The sequence below is a fragment of the Balaenoptera physalus genome (genome assembly GCF_965194825.1).
Source record: "Balaenoptera physalus genome assembly, chromosome: 16".
Classification (NCBI taxonomy): domain Eukaryota; kingdom Metazoa; phylum Chordata; class Mammalia; order Artiodactyla; family Balaenopteridae; genus Balaenoptera; species Balaenoptera physalus.
In genome coordinates this window covers 84,495,290-84,516,211 of record NC_138898.1, presented here as the reverse complement: position 1 = coordinate 84,516,211, position 20,922 = coordinate 84,495,290, and the positions used below count along the sequence as shown (strand labels likewise).

Genomic DNA, 20,922 nt, shown 5'->3' with positions numbered 1-20,922 from the left:
AGTGGGATATTTGAATTTAAGCGCTCACACTGGGAATTCCCCGGCGGTCCAGTGATTAGGACTCGGAGTTTTCACTGCCGGGGCCTGGGTTCGATCCCTGGTCGGGGGAGTTCACAGAAGGTGACGATAATAAGGGCTAGGCCATAGGAGCGAATGGCCAAGGGGACAGAACTGCCGTGTCAGGGGACTGGATACACTGTCCATACCAGGTGCGAGGCCATCCTGGGGGAGAGAGGAAAACAGCAAGGACCACAGCATTCACTGAATGAGGGGGCGCGCGTGGATGAGGCAACTAGAAAGTGGCTGACCCCTGGGATATGCCTCCCAGAGTTGGTCTTTTTCAAATGTGGGGCAGCCGAGGCCTCGGGAGAGGAAGCGACTTGCCGAGAATGACAGCACCAACTGGAGCCCAGACATCCCGGCTGAGTGGCTGGTACCGTGGACCTGTACCTGAACCTTCTTGCCCTCTGTGTAGCCCCTACTCAACTACCTGGGCGCCTGAGGGGGGCCTGCAACTACTCGTTTTGTGATCATTAAATCTCTCTCCTTTCAACACAGTCACCACCCTTAATCTTCCAGGGTGGGGAAAGCCATTTTCTGGGTTTGGTTAGGAAACGAGCTCTGAACAGCCCTGGTAACTGACTTACCTTCTGCTTCTGCCCAGACATGCTGGATAAATGTGCTCAGGGGTGGGGGCATGGCTAACTGGCCCAGGAAGCTTTCTAAAGGATGTGCAGTCAGGGTTCAAGGGTGAGAACGCAAGTGAATGACTCTGCTGAAAGAATGTTCATCTATGAGGCAACTACTGCCGTTTACAAAGTGTTCAAAGTGTTTTCTTCCTGTTTTCCAGTCCACTTTTCCAGCTGCTTGAGGTGTGGAAGCCACACTATGCTTTCTGAGGACTTTGCTCCCTGAAATCCAGTGATCTCTTTCCTGTAGCCATGTGAGCGGGGCGGTAATCAGACCCTGGGATTTTCCTCCGCCCTTTGTTAGGGGGGTAACCCGGGGGAAACTGGCTTAGTCTGCTCTTTAAGTGTCCTCCTGGATTAAAAGGTATCATCCTGGCTCTCAGCAATGGCCCCTAAGATGCGTCTTGCAGTATAAATGGATTTGGCCTGGCATCTGCTAACGTTTACTCTTCCAATTGTCAGAAAACTTGGACTGGTTGCCACGAGTGGAATTTTTCTCTCTTTTTTCTTTCGTTTGGATAAATGTGTCACGGTCCAATGTTGTGACAGATGGAAAAATCCTATGTAGGGCACGCAGGAAGTACTCTGAGGGCCCGTGTGGCACGGTGGGTTGACAGGAACCCATCTCTCCTCTTAGTGAATTATTCACGTGTACTTCCCGAAAAGACCCTTCCTGTTTGAAGGTCTCGGTTGTAAAACCGGAGAGTTCACCATTCCCGGGGTGTCGGACGGAAGGAGCCCGAGGCACCGCAGAAACACTTTCTCCCCCAGCGCTCTGCCCACTGAGAACAGCTCTCGGCGCGCCAAGCATGCTGCACCCGGGTTAGGACCCGGCAGGTCTCGCTGGGCCTTTGGGTGAGGGTGCAGTCTGGGCGACCAGCTCCGGGGCGCGCTCTGCCTGGTGCCACCGTCCGCCAGGCAAACTCGGGCGTGGCCGCCCACATCTCCCCGAACAGAGCCTCCCTTACACCATTTCTCCCCACGCCCCCCCCCCCACACCCTGCAGTCTGATAACGGGATCCCACCCCACCACAGGGCCAGTGACCGGTCCCGGGCGTTCTCCGGGGCTCACCCTGGAAACCCGTGCTCCCACTCGGCGCTCAGACCCCCACACCCCGGGCCAAGCAGGGCTCACCCTGACCTGGACTTGCTGGCCAGACCCAGGGGGCAGAGAAAGCGCAGCCTCCCCGTTCTGTCGTCAGGGCCCAGGGCGCTCGTGCGGCCGGCGGGGCGGGAGAGCGAGGGATGCCCAGGCTTCCGGCTCTGCTCACCGCCGCGGCGCGGATCCCTGCTCACTGCTACCCGCGGCGCGCCCAGGGAGGAGGAAACATGAGCAACCTTTCGCGGGTTTTTGGCGCCCTGGCGGGAGCAGCATCCACGCCGCTGGGACCCCCCCCGGACCCCCCGGGAGGGCCTCGAGCCCCGCCCCTGCCGGCCCACAGTGTCACGTGGCCCACAGCGCCCCCCGCGGGCCGGTCACGTGACGGCGGCGCGCCGTTGCCTGGGCAGCGGCTGCGGCGGGCCGGCGGGGGCGGGGCAGCTGGCGGGGGCGGGGCCGGGGGACCCCGAGGGACGGGCGGAAGGAGGGTGGGGGCCGCGCTCTGCGCCCCGGCCGGGCCACAGGGCCACTGGGCCACAGGGCCACACGGCCACGCCAGCGCCGCCTGCCGCGAGCCCGAGCCGGAGCCGGGCCGGGCGGGCAGAGCAGCTCGGTGAGTGCTCGCCGCGGGGGGTCTGGCGGGGGACTGGCATTGCACCAGGAGACTCGACGGGGGAGGGGACCGGCTTCCTCCTGGGCAGGCCTGGGACGCGACGTCTGCGGGGTTGGGAGGCGGCCAGGTGACCCCAACTCCGCGGGCTCCCCGGGCAGGGCGCGGCGCCGAGAGGACTCAGGTCGCGGGTGCGGGCCGAATGCGGGTCCTGCGGCTGCTGGGGCTTCCTGAGGGGAAGGGACAGGGATGCAGGTGGACTCCTCTAGGAGACCCAGGGGAGCAGGAGGGGCTGGGCCCCCGCCCTGCACGGGTGTGACAAAAAGAGAGTCAGAAACAGGCGTTTCTGCGTGGCACTCGCCATTGCTCGTGCCCCAGATGTTTAAAGGAAGTTAAGGCAGGCAAACCCCGAAACCGAACGCCCGGAAATGTTTCCAACAGCCCCGCCAAAGAGAAGAGCTAATCTTTAGAGAGAGCATCACTGTTATGCTGCAAGACCTCTTTTCTCTGACTGCGCCTTATATGAAAACAGAACCAAAAAACACACAACGTTCAGCCAGGAGAGCATCCTTTGGAGCCTCTGCCACCTGACAGAAACGCAGGGCTCCATCTTGACCCACCCCACCCACTGCCTGAGCCCAGCCCTGGAGTGTGAGGCCCACGCTCTGCCCCTGGAGTGGGGGAGGCAGGGGGAGGAGGCCTGGCCCAGGGTAGGACGCTGGGGCTGGAAGGGGGAGGATGGTTCTGAATCCAGTCTGGGCTGCTCCCTCTGCAGGAAGTGGCTTCTCTGTCTTCAGGACCCACAGGCCTGCCTCAAGACCCAGGCTCCAAGCAGACAGACAGCCCTTCCTTCCCAAACCCTGCCACTCGAAGGATATCTGCAGGGCTGAGGCTGGCCTGGCTATTGCCCAGAGGCCACCATGGCCCAGAGACCACCGTCAGACCTCACTGCCCATGAAGCTCTCCACTTTCCAATTTGAGCTCACCTCTCGTTCACTGATGGTCCCTGTGCTTCCCTCTTCTTCACCCCATACATCCCTTTGGAGGCCACCAGGCCCTCCTGCCCCTCCCAGTCGGCCAAGCGTTTGAGCACACAGACCAGACTGAGCCTGAACTGTTCCCTCAGCAGCTCCTTCCAAGCCCCTGCATCCGGGCACCTCCAGAGCGTGCTTTCCAGGCTGCATGTGCTCCCTGCATCCTGCCTTCCACCCCCGTTTCCCTGACCCCCTCTGCAGCTGGCTTTCCTACCCTGCCTCTCAGAAGCTCCCACGTGGGCAGCATCTTGTCTTTGAGGGAGGGTCCCTCTTCGCCAATGCTACCTTCACTACCTATGTCCTTGTCCCTCTCCCGGCTCCCTAGCAGGGCCCCTCTCCCGGGTCAAGAGTCGAGGCAGCCAGCCCCTCCTGCACTCCCTCAGCCCTCACACCCCCTCCACTAAAGCAGCATTTCACTCACTGGATGAGAATCCCCCCGCCCTTATCTCACTCCCCCACTGCACATCCTCACCTTTCATCTTTGATCCTTGAGTACCAAATGCAGTCTTACCTTCGGGCTCAGGAAGCATTTATTGGATGCAGGATGGAGAGATGGATCCTCTGAGGGGGCAAAGCTTGTGCCTTTCACCCCGCCACACACTGGACAGTGTCTTCATCATACCTGTGGGCTCACTTCTGATACGTAGGGGGAGAACAAGAGAAAAAAATGTATTTCCAAATGATGCCATTCTAAATTATTTGGAGCCAGCCAATGGATTGGTTAGTGAACAACATTTCTCTGAATTCTCCCCAAGGGAAGGGACATTCCTGTGACTGAAGTGCTTGCAAGCAGTGCTGCTGGCTGCAGATGTGGACGGAGTGGGGGGGGGGTGACCAAGGTTCCCAAGTCGGCCCTCCTGTAAATGACCTAGTAATTGGCATCGCAGGCAGAAATAGAAGAGCACAGAACTGTTTCCTGGGGCCCTATTGGCTGGTAAAAACCGAGCCTCCACAGACTGGCGGAAGACAAAGAGGAAGGCACCCCAAAAGAGAGAGGCCTTCCCCACCTCTAGGACCTTCCCAGAGAATCCTTTTAGGGATTGGCATGGACAGATCAAGTGTGGGGCATTTCCTCAGCCACTGACCCTGGTGAACACGCCCTACTCCGCCCGCCCACCCCCCAGCCAGGCTCCCTGGAACCTGGGAACACTGATCTGTTTTGTAGTAGCCTTAAGAAGGCTTTCCATGGGGCCTATGCGGGCCTGAAGGTACAAGTTAATATCTGATGCCAAGTGAGCTGTGAGGTGCCTGTGCCCTTGAAGCCTGCCCTGCAGATTAATTCGAGCTGATCCCGCGGGCTGCTGCATGGGCCGGCCCCTTGGGCCACGCAAGACCGCCAGTCCCCTATTTGGATTAGTGGAGATTTGGGTTTAAATTCACAAATCTCGACAGATCAGCCCTTCTGATCTTCATCGTGTGTTATTGTCAAACCAGATGTCTACTGGGATACTCGAGGGGTCTCCAGCCTCCATTTCTCGGAACAAAAACAAAAAACCCCCACAAAAAAGCATGCTCACGTCAATTGGCCAATTCAGTTTTTCATTTTGCTAAAGGTTTCCATTGCAGCCTGGATGTGGCCTTAGTTATACAAACCAGGTACTTTCAGTGCGAACCGTGCTGATTAAAATCTAAGTTGGATTTGAGAAATTAGCGGCTGCTTGGAAATGTTGATTTCATGGTTGGCACCTGGCCGTTGGAAAGCAGTTCTGGTTCCACTCTCTTGTCTAAGAGCCCAGCAGGGTGGGGATGTCCCTAGGTGAAGATGAGCAGGTTGGAAAGGTCAGGTGTCACGCTCACATGGCAGGGTCAAATCCAGAAGCTTCGGTCCTAAAAGCTTCCGAAATGCTACAGCTCCCTACTCCCTGAAGATAGGTGCACCTCAGCGGAGTCCTTGGGTGCTTTTGGCCAACCTTGGCATTCCATTCACCCAAGAGCCACACTCAGCTGGAGCCTTTCTGAGCTCGGGATGGGAGGCCAGATTCCTGCTTTGTGGAGGAACACTGGATGCTGCGATGGTTCCTGGAGATGCACCCCTGCCCCTCCTTTCCTGCAGGTGGTCCCCACATTCCCGTGTGAGGACTGCCTCAGAGGCCAGGGCCCCATACTCGTGCACCCCTGGATCCCATGGCCCTGGCACAGGGTGTATACAATGGGCCCCCAGGGAAGGTTAAAGGAACTTGGATTCTGGCTTTTCCAGGCCCCGGGAACCCTCTGGGATGCCTGAGTGTATCTCTGCCGCCCGCAGCCTGGCTCCCACCATGAGCGCCGAGCTCAACGTACCTGTGGACCCCTCTACTCCCGCCTGCTCGGAGCCCGGCCACAAGGGCATGGATTACCGGGACTGGGTCCGCCGCAGCTACCTGGAACTGGTCACCTCCAACCACCACTCTGTGCAGGCCCTCTCCTGGAGGAAGCTCTACCTGAGCAGGGCCAAGCTGAAGGCCTCCAGCCGGACGTCCGCCCTCCTCTCGGGCTTTGCCATGGTGAGTGGAAACACATGGTGAGAAACACAGCCTGTGAAGTGGGCTTTTGCTAATTGAAATCCTGCGATGCTTCAGGGAGCAAAGCACTCCCTCCGGGTCCTGCTGACAGCCAGGATGGACCATTAGTAAGTCTCCACCCAGGTCTCACCTCCTCCAAGGGGACTGCTCTGGCCACTGGAGGGGTGGCCTGGGGCATCCAGGGGAGTCCCCAAGCCCCAGAGCCCTCAGAAAGCCCACTCTCACATTCACATACAGTATTTCCTTGGCAAGGAAGTTAGTGGGGTAATTAAAATAGCTTCAGGGTACAAGGTTGCCTGGGGAAAAGTCCCCACATCTGCACATCTCAGGCACCACCCAGAGTTTGGGAATTTGAGCAGAAACTGTGGCATGGGTTGCGTTTGCTCAATTTAGCCCAGCTGGGGACGCGGATGCTCCCTGAATGTGGTCTCTAGGGTGACGAAGCAGAGCCTCTGGCCTGATACCAGGCTGCCCGGCTGTGCTTTCCTTCTGAGTCATCCCCCAGGACAAGAGTCTGTCTGGGGAAAAACCGCGGGCCCTGAAAAAGGGCCACATCCCCTGTTGACTTCAAAGCCTGCAGACCTTCATCCCTTCAGGGGATTGTCCCAGAGAGTGGGGATGTCAGGATTCCGGATTCCCAGCGAGAACTGCGGCAGCCCCTCCTTTTCTTTCCCTGTTGTCTGCTCAGAGGTCCTATTGGGCTGGAAGCCATTTTTTTTTTAATGTAAAAACAATTGTTTTTGCATATCCCAGAGCCTCAGCTGTCAAATGGATACGCAGAAAATAAAAAGCTGTCCGAGCGAGGCAGTGCGGCCACTCCCATGACAAGGGCCTGCCCGTCATCGGCACGGGTCACCCGTGGAAAAATGAGACTTCATGTAGTCGGGGCGTGACTTCATACAGGGCAGGGCAGAGGTCACCAAATTTAGAGGGCAGTCAGTTTGAGTTTAGGTCTGTAGTTCAAAGCAAAGGCTTATTTAGGTCTTGCATTTTATTGTTTAAAACATAATTACAAAAGTGTACAATCATATGGGACATAACTTTGGCTCAAAATGATTTTCTTCCATCACATTAAAAGAGGAATATTTTCTCAAGCTTAACTTTAAGAAATAGCAAGAGAAGTTTAGACGTCACTATTAAAATTAGATCTTGTTTTCTACCCTCACAGTAGGGTATAATGCATAGTAACACTATGCATGTACTGCATTAAATTTTTCTGGCCTGTGTTTATTATTATATATTTTTTAACTTTGGAAAACTAACTAAGAAGTACTGCATGATGTAATGAAGTAGGACGGTTTCCTTTCTGTGCGGGGCCTGGGTCTCGGAAATCACTTCCCGTCTGCAGCTGTCCCTTGAGACCCCGGTCTTCCAAACACTTGGACTTCCAAAATTAGGGAAGAGTCGCTGTTTTTCCAACAAAATGCTCACCCAAGTTTGAAGGCTACAAAACCCCTCATTAAAATTTGAAAACAAGCCCTGTGAATAAAGCTGTAAAGCAAAGAGTGAATTCTGGAGGAGTAGTTTGAGACTTAATGGCAGCCTTCAGGGGCGTGAAGTGGCCTTAGAATGAGGACAGTGACCGTTGAATAATAATAATAATTCATTATTATTCATTCAATAATAATGAATTATTATAATAATTCATTTCTTCAGCATTTATGGAGTATCTCCTCTGTAGCAAGTGCTTCCTTAAGCCGCTGGGGATACATTTCAGAAGCCACACAGACCCCAGTAAATCAGATAATTATTCAGACTGCAGAGCAGCCCAGGAGAAAGAAGTGATGAATACAGATCGTCAGCTAGTATCAACATTTCCACTGTGGAAACTATAGCTGAATAAGGGCAGGGACATGGAAAAACGAACAGGCCGTTCTGTAGGTAGAGTTTCCTCTCCATATTATGTATTCCCTAATTAGAATTGCAAAGCTGTTCCTTTTTCCAGCAAGTGCTTATGCCTGACCTTAAGCTTATTTCTTCGTGTTTATCCTGCCCCTAACACAGAGAACCAGTGATCCAGGACCGCTTCATAAAAATCTTTGCATAAATACACTGAAAAATGGCCTTTGGCCTTTTCTCCTCTTGAGGTGGAACAAAACTGCTTTCCTTATAGGCCTTTGAATCATCTTTGTTTCTCATCTCTGCACCCTCTGAAGTTTACGACATCCTTTTTTGTTGGGCCATATCCTCTGTGGTCACAAGAGCCTACCCAGGCTAAAAGGGCACTGAGAAAGGACCACCCCTCCTCTCAGTAGTGTGGCTACTGTCTCTATGGAGCAATAATCACTGCTGAGTTTCTGTTCAGCTGTGGTCCACTAGGACTGGCATATCTTCTTTTTACCTACCAAATGTTCCATCTTCACTGAAGACGGAGTGAGAGGATGAGGTTCTCACTAAGAGGCAGTAGTTGCTAGAAGTTATGAAATCTTTCTTGTAAATTTTTTAAAACAGGGATGGCTCTGGGAGTTCCCTGGCGGTCCAATGGTCAGTGGTTGGGACTTGGCGCTTTCGCTGCTGTGGCCCCGGGGTTCAATCCCTGGTCGGGGAACTAAGATCCCGCAAGCCGTGCAGCACGGCCCAAAACAAAACCAACCAACAACAACAACAAAAAAGGGATGGCTCAGCTCTAGGAGACAAACAGCGTGAGTGGAAAAGCCTTCTGGCTTCTCTCTGCCTCCCTGCTCCCCCTTCCTTGACGGGTGTGGTTTCTTACCTTTGGGTGCCTGGGAGAAGGCCCTTGGTGAGCCTGGACTAAACCCTCCACTGGGGTTGGCCCACAGAGCTGGGGTGGGATGTGGGCTGCAGGGGAGTGGACTGGGTGTGACCTGGGGAAGCGTGGCAGGAGCCTGGCGCCCAGTCTGGACTTTGAAAGCCCCTTAGGGCTTGTGGTGAGCAGGTCCCAGCCTAAATAGACACTCACTGCTACAGAGATAAGCGGGGGCTTCTGGTCCTTCTGTGAGCCTTTTATTCCCTTTCATTTAAAAGTCGTTTTTATTTTTTCAAAGTTAGCACATGTGCAGTTTAAAATTAAGTACTGCAAACGGCTTGTAACAAACCCCAGCAGCCCTGCATTCCCACCCCTGGAGGCAGCCTCCCGCAGCCCCTCCGCCTCCACGTTTCTAATGACATTTGGGAATTGCTGCTTCTTGACTTACCCTTTTTAGATATTACCTGTTGGCCTCCTGCTCCTTTTGACTGCTGCTGCTGATTCAGCTGTTTTCCCAGCCCCGCCCCCTTCCCAGCTTCCCCTCCTCACCGTTGTTTTCACGTATATGACCATTCCCGGCCTTCAGAGAGGTGTCTGCTCCCTCCCGCTTTTGGTCTCAGCTGAGAGAGGCGCCCTGTGGCTTGTGTGAGGCCGTCCAGTGTACAGCTCTGACTCTAGGGACCATCAGGAGCCTCCATCATTACTTCTTTTTACCTCTTGAAAGGTCAGGTTTGTTTTTTTGAAAAACATCAATTGTTTTTGCAGCTAAGCTCCACTGCAGCCTGGCACTGATACTCAACAGCAAAGTCGCATGTTCCCAGGGAAGTGTGGCCTCTGCCCTGGGCCGGAGCCCGGCACCCCAATATACCTACGTTCTTGGCATCCAGGGTGCGATCACCGCCCCGCCCAGTGCTTCTCTGGCCTCTTCTGTACTTTTTAGATTTTCCCTTAGTGAGATCTTCTTTAGCTAATCAGAAAAAAAAAAAGAGTAAAGTTCAAAATATTTGATCAGCGAGGAGGGTGCCCTCTGCTCTGTGGGCGCCCCGACCCAGCGCGCCCTCTGCCTTGCAGGTGGCCATGGTGGAGGTGCAGCTGGAGACTCAGTACCAGTACCCGCGGCCGCTGCTCATCGCCTTCAGCGCGTGCACCACGGTGCTGGTGGCCGTGCACCTGTTCGCGCTGCTCATCAGCACGTGCATCCTGCCCAACGTGGAGGCCGTGAGCAACATCCACAACCTCAACTCCATCAGCGAGTCTCCGCACGAGCGCATGCACCCCTACATCGAGCTGGCCTGGGGCTTCTCCACCGTGCTGGGCATCCTGCTCTTCCTGGCCGAGGTGGTACTGCTCTGCTGGATCAAGTTCCTGCCCGTGGACGCGCGCCACCAGCCCGGCCCCCCACCTGGCCCCGGGGGCCACACGGGCTGGCAGGCCGCCCTGGTGTCCACCATCATCATGGTGCCCGTGGGCCTCATCTTCGTGGTCTTCACCATCCACTTCTACCGCTCGCTGGTGCGCCACAAAACCGAGCGGCACAATCGCGAGATCGAGGAGCTGCACAAGCTCAAAGTGCAGCTGGATGGGCACGAGCGCAGCCTGCAGGTGGTGTGAGCGCGCGCGCTCCTGGGCGGGGCCGATGCCGATGCCGTGTCCGCGGCCGCACCCGCGTCAGCTCAGCGTCCACGCCTCGCGTCAGGAGGGAACAGAACTCGCTTGCGGTATGGGGAATTTCAGAAATGCAAATTGCCAGCGAGGCTGCCGAGACACTGCCAGGCCGTTCAAGACCAAAGTTCTGCTCCTGTCTTCATGCTGTTAGACCTGGATCGTTTTCCTTCAGAAGATGGAAATCCTCAGTTAAACGGGAGACTGATGCTAAGCGCTCAGGGCAAAGAAAGGACGAGTCCCTGGCCCTGGGCACTTCCTGAGGCTGGAGGCCGGGCTCCGAGTAGCACCGGGTGGTCACGGGTCACCTCGGAGACCTGGAACGAGCCGCCAGCGGGGGCCGGGAGCCTGGCAGTGGCCTGGAGAGTCAGGGCAGCACCACGAGTTCAGGGAAGGGATTGCCCCGTGACTCCTGAGCTGGGCTGGTGGCAGCCGGGTGGCACGACTGATGGTACCACCCTGCTAAGATTAGACGGGGCACAGGCTTACAGCTTGGCCTGGTGCTTCCCTCCCTGCCCTGGAGGGAGCTGGGCGGCCTGGCTCGTGGGGGTGGGGAAGGCAGGCAGGAGCCCAGGGCACATGGCCCAGCAGGTGTGGTGGGCGCTCAGCAGGCGTCAGACTTGTCAGGCCCTGGGGGAGGCGTCCAAGGGCGGAGGCCGGTCTGTGGGCACCCACTGGAGGTGGCTGTTAACTGAGGGGTGCTCTGAGGCACACTGGGCTCAGATTCCCTCCCCTGCCAGCTGGATCCCTGGCCACACTGACCCAGCGAGGCCACCAGGCTGGGGAAAGGGCCCAAAGTCCAGAGGCCTCCGTCTCTCGGCCACAGACTGTCCCCTGAGCCGCCAGCTGACCCTCCGGGCTGTGGCTGCAGAAGGCAGGGGCACTCTCGCCCAGACATCCGAGCCCGCCCACCTCCCTGCTGCCTGTGGTCCCCAGCAGCGGGAGGGGGCAGCCGGGGGACTTCCTGTCTAGACAAGGCTGTGGCCGGGCCTGGTCTGTGGGCGGTAGCATCAGGGGCCAGCCCTGGCCAAACGTGGGTCCTGCTTATAATGACGGCAGGGAAGGCGAGACCCTGTGTAGTGCTTCTCTCCTGGGCCTCTTGGCTGCAAGCACAGGCCCAGCTCACACTTCTATGCAGCCATGCGCAGCACAGGTTCTGGTGTTTTTGAGAAGGGCGTCTGGTAGACCTGAGCCCATGTTCTTGGACCGAACACATACATGCTACAGCTCAGCTTACGTGTGAGCCTGCTGCGCCCTGGGCCGCTTTTAAGAACCACACTTACCACACTGGCCAGCAGCCACCAGAGAGTGGTGCCTTTTCTTTGGTTTCACAGTCACTGTACTTCATGCTCTGACGGCATTTCTGTCCACAGCCTGATATCTCTGTGGGGTCTGGGTTGCCTGTACCAAGAAGTGCGGGCAGGCCTGGCTGAGGTTTCTGGGGCTGTGACATCCTGTTGAGAACCTAAACCTTAACACGTAACTCTGAATGCTGAGAATTACCAGTGCAAGTCATGGCATTTACAGGGAGCCTGGACATCGTGTCTTGCTGGGCCGGAGAGCCCTGGCGCCTTCCAAAGGGCGTGTCCCTCGCATCCTCTGCAGACATCTGTCGTGACTTGCTTGCTCCCTAGCGCATGTCTCCTCTCCCAGAGCCTTGCTGAAAAGGCTCGTCTGGTGTAATGTGTTTGCTTTGCAAAAGAATGTCAGTGTCACTGCAAGACGGCCACTTTGTGTCCTGGCAGGGACTAGACGGGCTGGCTCCTCCCCACTGCTGGGAGGGGGCGGCAGCCCCTTCCTCTGGCCTCAGCCTTTTGAGAGGGGCCTTGTTGGGCTCACTTTGGCCACCTTCCTGGGCTATCTGGTGCCCCTGCCCCGTGTGCCAGACCCACGGAGTGCCGAGCTCCCCAGACTGTGGCGGGCACACTCTGGGTGTCAGCCAGGGGCCAGCTGTTACACCTGGCCCCTGGGCAGAGTTTTTCTAGCCCGGCCACATCAGGATCAGACACTAGGTGCCCAGTGACAGTGCCACATGGGTAGGAAAGATGCCACATAATCACGTTTTCGACACGGATTAGGAGAATAATGTTCTTGTGATTCCTTGTTCTTTCTTCCAGCAAGCTCTCCCAGCTCCAGCCTTTCTAGTTCCCAGAGGCATGGGGCAAACTGAATTTCTGTGAGAACAGAGATGACTGTGGGCCTGGGGACTGATGATCGGGGGGGGCACCCTCAGGACTGGAGAATAAGCTGCCATCTGGAGCTGCAGCAGGGCAGTCTGGGGAGGGGAGGGAAGCAAACTGCAGGCTAGAAATTTGGTTTCTGGAGGCTTAACCTGACTGTGAAGGGGCTTCCAAGTGCAGTGACCTTTCTGTGGTGAGTGAGAGGCACCACAGGCCGCCCCGGAGCCAGCGTGGGCTTGCCCTGTTTTCCTCTGAGCAGAGCCTTCCTGGTGCTCATAAAAACAAGTGCCCGCAGATACGCTGAGGCCCTTTCCAAAGTGGAACACGGTCTCCGTTTAGTACCTGACCACAAGTTTCAAAACTCAAGCGTTTCTATTTTAGACAAACTGCCAGGGCAGAATGTATTTCAGTGTCTTCTAGGAAGGTCTGTTGAGGATAAAACTGCCTAAGCCTGAACGGATCGAGGCTCATCTGCAGTCCTCACCTGTCTTGTGCCGATTAATTCCTTATGCATGACGCTGTGGAGACCACATGCGGTGTGCACACGCCCTGTCCTGTGTATGGATTTTTAAAACAGTTGCCCTGGACTGAACTGAATAAATAAGTACTTAAGTTATGAATTTCTCTGTGCTCTTGGTGGAACGCCGTGGAGAGAGGTGATGCTTGAAAGCCCCTCCCTGCCAACCACTGGTCACCAGTATTCCGTATCCCACACCCCACGGGGTCAAGCATGACCCTGGCAGAGTGCAAATCAGAAGCTGTCAGCAGCTCTGAAGTCTGAAACAGTAATAACCTCACATCTTCTACCCATCCTGTTCTCCAATCCAACACGCTCCCTAAATGAAGGGCCTGGGAGTTCCCTGGCGGTCCAGTGGTTAGGACTCGGCGCTTTCACTGCCGTGGGCCTGGGTTCAATCCCTTAGTCAGGGAACTAAGATCCTGCAAGCTGCGTGGCATGGCCAAAAGTAAATAAATAAAATAAAAAATAATAAATAAATGAAGGGCCTGCAGGCTGGGACATCGGGCAACCTTGTTAAGAGAGACAGATAAAGGAGAAAATGACCTGAAGTGGTACCAACGATTTTTAAGCTCAAAGTATGCCACTGCCCTCAAGCTGTGACAAATTAAACAACCCAGGCAAGTGGCCACGGCATAGGTCAAAGGGGACCAACTTGAGGCCCCTTCCCATCGAGCCAGCTCACGGACAGGGCTCGCGCTGCCAGGCACCAGGGTGTCAAGCGGTCTCCTCTTAAGACCTGAGAAAGACCCTCGGGCTGGGCGCCCCCTTCAGTGCCGGCTAATGGTCCACTGTGGAGCCAGCACCCCCGGCCAGGCCCAGCGCCAGCTCCCATCCCCGGGCAGGCGGCTCACGTGGGTCTCCCCTGAAAGGAGAGCGAGGTTTGCAGGAGCTCCTGCCCCAGTTCCCGCTGCCTCCCGCCGGGGCCAAACTCGGCAGACAGCTCCCTGAAGGTGGCGCTCACGCGGCGGGCCCCGATGTGCCTGCGGTGGATGGCGTGCTTCCACTGGTGCCGCGCGGCTCGCGTGAGCACGAGCAGAGCACGGCGGGGCAAGGGCACCGCCACCTCCACCTCCCGGCACGGGACAGACCTGCCGGGGGCCGGTGCGCCTTCCGCTGGGGCCTGCGGGAGGCCGGACGGGGCCAGGCAGAGCAGCAGGCTGCCGGGCGCCTCCCGGGACATGGACAGCACGGTGGGGGCCAGCAGGTTGAGGCTCACCAGCCGCTCCCCCCACAGCCAGCTGTCGTCCAGGTGCGGGTCGATGGCCGAGCCCCGCTCCGGGCAGTAGTCCAGGTTACACTGCTCCACAGGCCGGAAGTCCTCCAGGACGGGGTAGAGGCCCATTCTCCGCACCACCTCCCGGCTGAAGCTGGGGAGGCCCCGGAAGCCGGCGGTCTTCAGCTTCTGTTTCCGAAAGTTGACTTTGGGGCCGTAGTCCTGAAGGATGAGGACAAAAAGCAAGTGGGAAATTGTCTGAGTTTACAGAAATGGCATCACACGCCAGGGCTGAAGAATCCAATCACAGTGACCAAGACCAGCAAAGATTTCGGACTTCACGGAGCTGACATTCTGGCAGGAGGAGGCCGACACCAAGGAGATAAATATAAACAGCAAACATCAGATGGCGGTAAATGCTGAGGAGAAAAACAAAGCAGGGGAGGCGGATGTGAAGCATCGGGGGTATGTCTCAGCCCAGGTACCCCAGGAAGCAGAGCTAGAGACAAGAGGCCCATGCACGGGTGCTGTCCCCAGGACGTGGTGCTGGGGAGTTGGGAAGGAGGAGCCGAGCGAGGCAGGGCAGGCCAGCCCAAGGCAGCGTTACCCATCTGGTCAACACTGGGTACAACTGGGCTTCAGGACCACAAGGGAGAAGAGTCTCCACAGGGCCCAGCAGCGGCTCCACTCCTAGCCTCACACCCAAGAGAACTGAAAACACACGTCCACGCAGAAGTCTGTACTAGAATAGTCACAGCAGCACTATTCATGACAGCCAGAAAGTAGAAACAACCCAAGTGTCCACCAACGGATGAATGATGAACAAAGAGTGGTCCATCCATGCAGTGGAATAATATTCAGCCACGAAAAGCAATGCAGCACTGATACAGGCTGCGAAGTGACGGACCCTGAGAACATCACGCTCAGTGAAAGATGCCCGATACAAAGGCTCATATATTACATAATCCTAGTTATATGAACGTCCAGAAGAGGAAAATCCACAGAGACAGAAAGTAGATTAGTGCCTGCTGGGGAATGAGGGAATGCAGAGTGACGGGGAATGAGGGAATGCAGAGTGACTGGTAATGGGCACGCATCTCCTCTGGGGTGATGAGAATGTTCCAGAACTAGACAGTGGCGATGGTTGCACAACATTGTGGATACACTGAAAACCAAACCAGTGAATTATACACTTGTAATGGGTGGATTTTATGGTTGGTGGCTTCTATTGAAAAAACAAAACAAAAAAACCCTAGGGAGGGGGCTTCCCTGGTGGCGTAGTGGTTGAGAATCTGCCTGCTAATGCAGGGGACACGGGTTCGCACCCTGGTGTGGGAAGATCCCACATGCCATGGAGCAACTGGGCCCGTGAGCCACAACTACTGAGCCTGCGCGTCTGGAGCCTGTGCTCCGCAACAAGAGAGGCCACGATAGTGAGAGGCCCGCGCACCGTGATGAAGAGTGGCCCCCGCTTGCCACAACTAGAGAAAGCCCTAGCACAGAAACGAAGACCCAACATAGCAATCAATCAATCAATCAATAAATCTTTAAAAAAACAAAACAAAACAAGAAAACCCTGGGGAGGAGCCTTGTAGAACAGACCTCAGATCTGTGGCCTGAGGGATGAGAGGGGAGCATCTACCGCACTCCTGCTCCCTCGGGTCCCCGTCTAGTGGAGGGCGGCTCCATCTGCTGGTAGAGTCTTTCTCCTTCCCTGTTCCGCATGGCTCAGTGCCCGGGCCAGCCGGCTCCTGCGGGCCACCCCAACCCCTCGGCAGCAGCAGGCAGAAAGGCTGGGACAGGCGGGCCGCGGCCAGGAGACTCCGAGGAACACCCAGGAGGCGGGGGTGACTGCCGTGCGGACAGCAGACAGCAGACAGCAGCAGTGGAGACAAAGGGCGGGCTGGCGGCCAGTGCAGGGCCTTCTGGGGCATGGCGAGGCCTCGGCGTTTACGCTGAGGTGGGAGGCCTGGAGGGCCTGTCACAGAGCAGCGACTCGATCCGACCACATGTCGCTGGGATCACTTCCTCCCCACTGAAACCAACTGAGGAGGGCCGAGGGCTGCCCAGGAAGTGCTAGAGGCAGGTGGTGGCAGCGGCAGGGGGTGTGTGTTCTCAGATTCAGGATATGCTTTGAAGGAATACAGAGCTGACAGGAATTACCAATGAAAGAGAGGAACGTGGAAAGATCCAGGGTTTCTGGCCTGAGCAGGTGAAAGATGGAATTTGCCGAGATGGAGCCACGGCTCAGCTTAGGGATGCCAGGGCTGGAGATACGAGCGAGGGAGCCCCAAACTCACCGATGTGCGGGGCCGGGCCTCGCTGAGATCAGTAAGGAGTGTCTGGAGAAGGAAAAGGAGAGGCCTGAGGACTGAGCCCGAGAACCAGCCGCTGGCTTTAGACAGGAGGCGGGCGATGGAGGCAGTTTTTGAGTGGGTTAAGCGGGAGCAAGAAGAGAGGACCTGAAGAGAATGGAGAACTCTTCTGAGAAGTTCTGCTGCAGAGACGAGAGAGACAGCGCTTACTGGGAGGCCGGTGGGAAAGAGCCAGCCTTGCGGAGAGAAGGGGGCGAAGTGGGACAAGGAGTTCTGAGGAGGGGGCAGCAGCCAGCGCGCAGCTGGAGTGGGCTTGGGAAGAAGCCGGGCGCAGGCGAGAAGGGAACGTCTGTAGATGCACCTGTTTCCTCAGAGAGGCCCGGTCACCAGCGGGGAGTGAGGACGGGAAGGAGAGGTTTGGAAGGAGGGCAGCAAAGCGAACGACCTGCCGACCGGGAAGGGCCCGGCTCGGGACGGAGAGCCAGAGCCAGGGCGGCCGCCAGCAGCGGGGGAGGGTGCTGGACCCGACCAGGGCCGTGGGTGAGCAGAAAGAGCCTGCCCAAGTGAGAGGAGAAAGGGCGAGGGGCACCTGAGCAAGTGCCTGTACTAACTGGTCACAGGACTGCACATGGGTGGGGACACATGACAGGAGCGGGAGGGAATGTGGAAAGGTGGCCGATGGCTGGTTCGCAGGTCCTGGAGGGGGCGAGGATCGCTGGGGATGAGGAACAGAAAAGGGGAGGAGGGGACTGTGAAGCCCAGCAAAGGGAAGGTTCAGGATCTGGAGGCCCAAGTATCAGTGGGAAAAGGGGCGGGGAGATTAGAAACTGACGGGGAGAACTTTGGACAGGGGGGTAGGGGGATGGGGGGCAACTGGCAGCCTTCGAGAAACCCTCTGTGAGGGTCACCAGCACTAGGCCAGCTGGGGAGAGGGCAGAGAGAGCTGAGTGGCCGTCTGCCTTTGAGCCCTGCCTCATGGGAAGGTGAGCAGGCCATGCCCAGGCCCGTGGCCCTGCCCCTTCCCAACGCACCCCATTCAGCAGCCCTGCCCGCCCCCCCCCAACCCCGCCCCGGTCGGGGAGCTTGTCGCCTAATGGCTCTGGGGAGTGGTGGGAGGTGGCTGCAAAGGAAGGCCCTGAGAGGGAGGTGAGCAAAGGGGCTCTGGGGTCAGGAGGCCGGCAGGGCCCCATGGCGTAACTGCCCTCTCTGGCCCAGCACTGGCCCAGCCTACCTGCTTCCTCCGCCCGGACTGTGAGAGCTTCCAGGGGTCGCGGTCCATCAGCCGTACCATCTCAGCTTCTTCCGCCGGGGTCACAAAGTCCTCGATCAGCGTCACGCCTGGGAAGGGGAAGGCCCAGCCTTCAAAGTCAGACTCCTCGGCCCCCACAGCCCAGCCGGTGTCGGCGTAGTAAATGAACCGGTGTGTTTTCTGCAAAAGAAAGACAGGGGTGGGAATTCTCTGGCGGTCCAGCGGTTAGGATTCGGCGCTTTCACTGCGGGGGACCCAGGTTCGATCCCTGGTCAGGGAACTAATATCCTGCATGCCACTCGGTGCAGGAAAAAAAAAAAAAAAGACAGGGGACAGGGGTCCTGGAGCCACTGGAGCCCTTCCGCACGCCCCACCCAGCAGTGCACCCTCCCCTGCAGCACGTTGGGAGGCAGCTGGAGTCTAGAGGGAGGCGGGACCCCTGCCCAGGGCCGCCTCCTGGGAAAGGCCCTCAGCCCCTGCCTTTCTCACTTTCCCATATGTAAAAGGGAAAAGAGTACACAGAACCATTCTTTCATTCTCCATTTTACAGATGAGGTGACTGAGGCTCAGCAAAGTTAAGGAACTAGCCCGAGGCTGCACAGCTGGGGCGCAGCCTCCGAGGCCACACTGTCCCTGTGTCGCTGTGGGGCACTGTCTGCCCTCCCCAGGCTGGTGAGGGTTAAAGGGGAGGACTGTGTGAAGGCAGCCAGCCCTGACCAGGAGCTGGAGAAATCTGCTCCCCTAAAGCCGAGGCCACGGGCCTGCCCAGGAGGTGAGCAGCACATGCTGGGAGGCCAGAGGGAGAAGCCCTTTCCGGCCGCGGTGTGGGTGTCTCTGGGGCCTGCCCTACACTGTGGCAGCCACTGGCGCTGCCTGAGTGTCCCATCAAAAAAGAGCAAAACTGGGAGTTCCCTGGTGGTCTAGTGGTTAGGATTAGGTGCTTTCACCATCATGGCCTCGGTTCAATCCCTAGTCGGGGAACTGAGATCCTGCAAGCTGAGTGGCACGGCCCCATACATACATACGTACATAAAATTTGGGGGAAAAACCCCCACAAAAAACAGAACAGAACTTGCCCGTCACCCAGAGGAGTGCCAGGCTGACAACCTCCTGTGGCAGGGCCTTCAGGATCTGCCTCTGGTTCTGAGCAGAGGCCACCCTTCTCCTGGGCCTCCAGCCAGTGACCCAGCACAGGCCTGGCCATTTCTGCCCAACGTGGGACTGCCTACCAGGCCGTCTTTGCGCCGGAGCTTCCGGTTGGGTTGGCCAGGACTTTGTCAGATCTACAGGGCAGTCTGAGGTGCTCCCTGCCCAGTGAATTCTGCGTCCTCCCGCTTTATGTCCTACAGGCAGCGCCAGCACCCACACCCCAACCCTGAACCACCATGTCTCTGTCTCCTGGCACCCCACATGGGACACACGGAAAGTTAAGGAGTCATCCCGTACATTTCACTCGTCCCTCAGCCATCAGGCTGGGAAGATGCTACCCCCGCGGTGCCCTGAGCCTCCACGCCCACGGCCATGGGCACAGTTCAGACCTCTGGCAAGATCCGAAAAACTCTTTTTTAAGAAAGGTTTTAACTGTGGTCAAACATATACAACCACATATACGTTATACATAAAATTGATCCTCAGCCACGTTTTAAGTGCACATCTCAGTGTGTTAAGTATATCACATTGTTGTACAACCAATCTCCAGAACTTTCTCACCTTGCGAAACTAAATCTACCCATTAACACCTCTCCCCCTCCCTTCCCACCAACCGCTGGCACCCACCATTCTTTTCTGTCTCCGTGAATTTGACTACTTAGGATGCTTTACATAAGTGGAATCACACAGTATGTCTTCTGACTGGCTTATTTCACTCAGCATAACGTCCTCAGGGTTCATCTGTGTGGTAGCACATGCCAGACTTTCCTTTCTTCCTTTTTTAGGACTGAATAATATTCCACTGTACGGATGGACCACATTCTGTTCTTCCTTTTATCTGTCCGTGGACACTTGGGTTGCTTCCACTTTTTAGCTATTGTGAGTAACTCTGCTATGAACATGGGTGTACAAATATCTCTTCATGACCCTGCTTTCAATTCTTTTGGGTCCATATCCAGAAGTGGGATTGCTGGGTCATATGGTAGCTCTACATTTAATTTTCTGAGGAACCGCCACTGTTTTTCACAGGACCTTCTGAGCTTTTATCACGGACACTGTGACAGTTTCTTCACTGGCTTCCCAGCCTCCTTTCCTTCCTATCCACTCCTCCCCTTCCCAGGATCTTTCTAAAAATCACAGGTAACTTCCTTTAAAACCCTCAAGAGCTCGCCATGGCCCTCAGAACAAGTCCCGCCTGCCTTCCGTGGTCAGGCCCCACCGGCCTCATTTCCCTCACCTGAAGCATCATCCACCTTCCCCAGGCCTTGGCCCAGCTGGAAGGCCCTTGCCCCGCTCAAAGGCTCTGAGTCCTTTTTTGTTAATTCGTTGAAATGAGTTTCCTCCTTGCCCGTTTCCGTCCAAGGCCTTCTGGCGCCCTCTGCCCTGGTTTTCAGCACCCCCTACTCTCTCCGTGTCGTCTAACCACGGGCCCGTGAAGCTCCCAGCCCCAGACACGGGGGGGGCTACATTTGCTGTCAGACTCCCCCCAGGTTCCAGAGGTGAGCTGTGGTCGGACTGCACCCACGTCCCAGCCCCTTTCCCACTCCAGGCCCACTGTTCAAAGCCCTCATCTCCTCACCCCGCAACGCCCCCATCGCCAGGGCCGCTGACACGGTTTGATCCGGAGCCCGTCTTCACGGTCAACCCGGGCCTCAGTTTCCCCAGATGAAGAATGGAGTTGTGGGCGCGGCCCCTCTCTCAGCCCTCACCTGCAGGGGGTGCTGCCAGGGCGGGTCACCTCCGCGCTGCCGCTCGCAGATCAAACAGGTCCGGATACCCTTGCAGCCGCATTCCCGAAGGACCTCGGGGTCCTCCACCGCCGCAGCCGCCATCGCCGCGTCCTGGCAGCCAGGGCGCAGGCGCGGGGCCGCGGGCGCCGCTGGGAGTTGTAGTGCGCGTGCGCAGGGCACGAGGTCCGCGCGGCCGCTTCCTTCCGGTCGTCGCCGCCGACGGATTCGCGCTGCGCCACCTCCTGGAATCGGACAACAGCTGGC

General features: G+C 57.0%; 2 protein-coding genes across 4 annotated transcripts; one reads left to right on the top strand and one right to left on the bottom strand.

The window, feature by feature from the left end:
* Positions 1-2,243: 2,243 nt before the first annotated feature.
* Positions 2,244-13,098, top strand: ORAI2 (ORAI calcium release-activated calcium modulator 2). 2 transcript variants are annotated; one of them, XM_082431245.1, is made up of 3 exons: positions 2,244-2,401; positions 5,678-5,915; positions 9,712-13,098. In XM_082431245.1, exons 2-3 carry the CDS (start codon positions 5,691-5,693, stop codon positions 10,249-10,251), a joined length of 765 nt encoding a protein of 254 aa, XP_082287371.1. In that variant the 5' UTR covers positions 2,244-2,401; positions 5,678-5,690; the 3' UTR covers positions 10,252-13,098. The 2 variants fall into 2 exon arrangements, with proteins under 2 accessions (XP_082287371.1, XP_082287370.1); XM_082431244.1 differs by having other exon boundaries at positions 2,247-2,401; positions 5,630-5,915.
* Positions 13,099-13,493: 395 nt separating this feature from the next.
* On the bottom strand, positions 13,494-20,887 carry ALKBH4 (alkB homolog 4, lysine demethylase). 2 transcript variants are annotated; one of them, XM_082431246.1, is made up of 4 exons: positions 20,638-20,887; positions 17,762-17,959; positions 16,516-16,557; positions 13,494-14,437 (listed from the first exon to the last, which is right to left on the bottom strand). In XM_082431246.1, exons 1-4 carry the CDS (start codon positions 20,758-20,760, stop codon positions 13,850-13,852), a joined length of 951 nt encoding a protein of 316 aa, XP_082287372.1. In that variant the 5' UTR covers positions 20,761-20,887; the 3' UTR covers positions 13,494-13,849. The 2 variants fall into 2 exon arrangements, with proteins under 2 accessions (XP_082287372.1, XP_082287373.1); XM_082431247.1 differs by lacking the exon at positions 16,516-16,557.
* Positions 20,888-20,922: the final 35 nt, after the last annotated feature.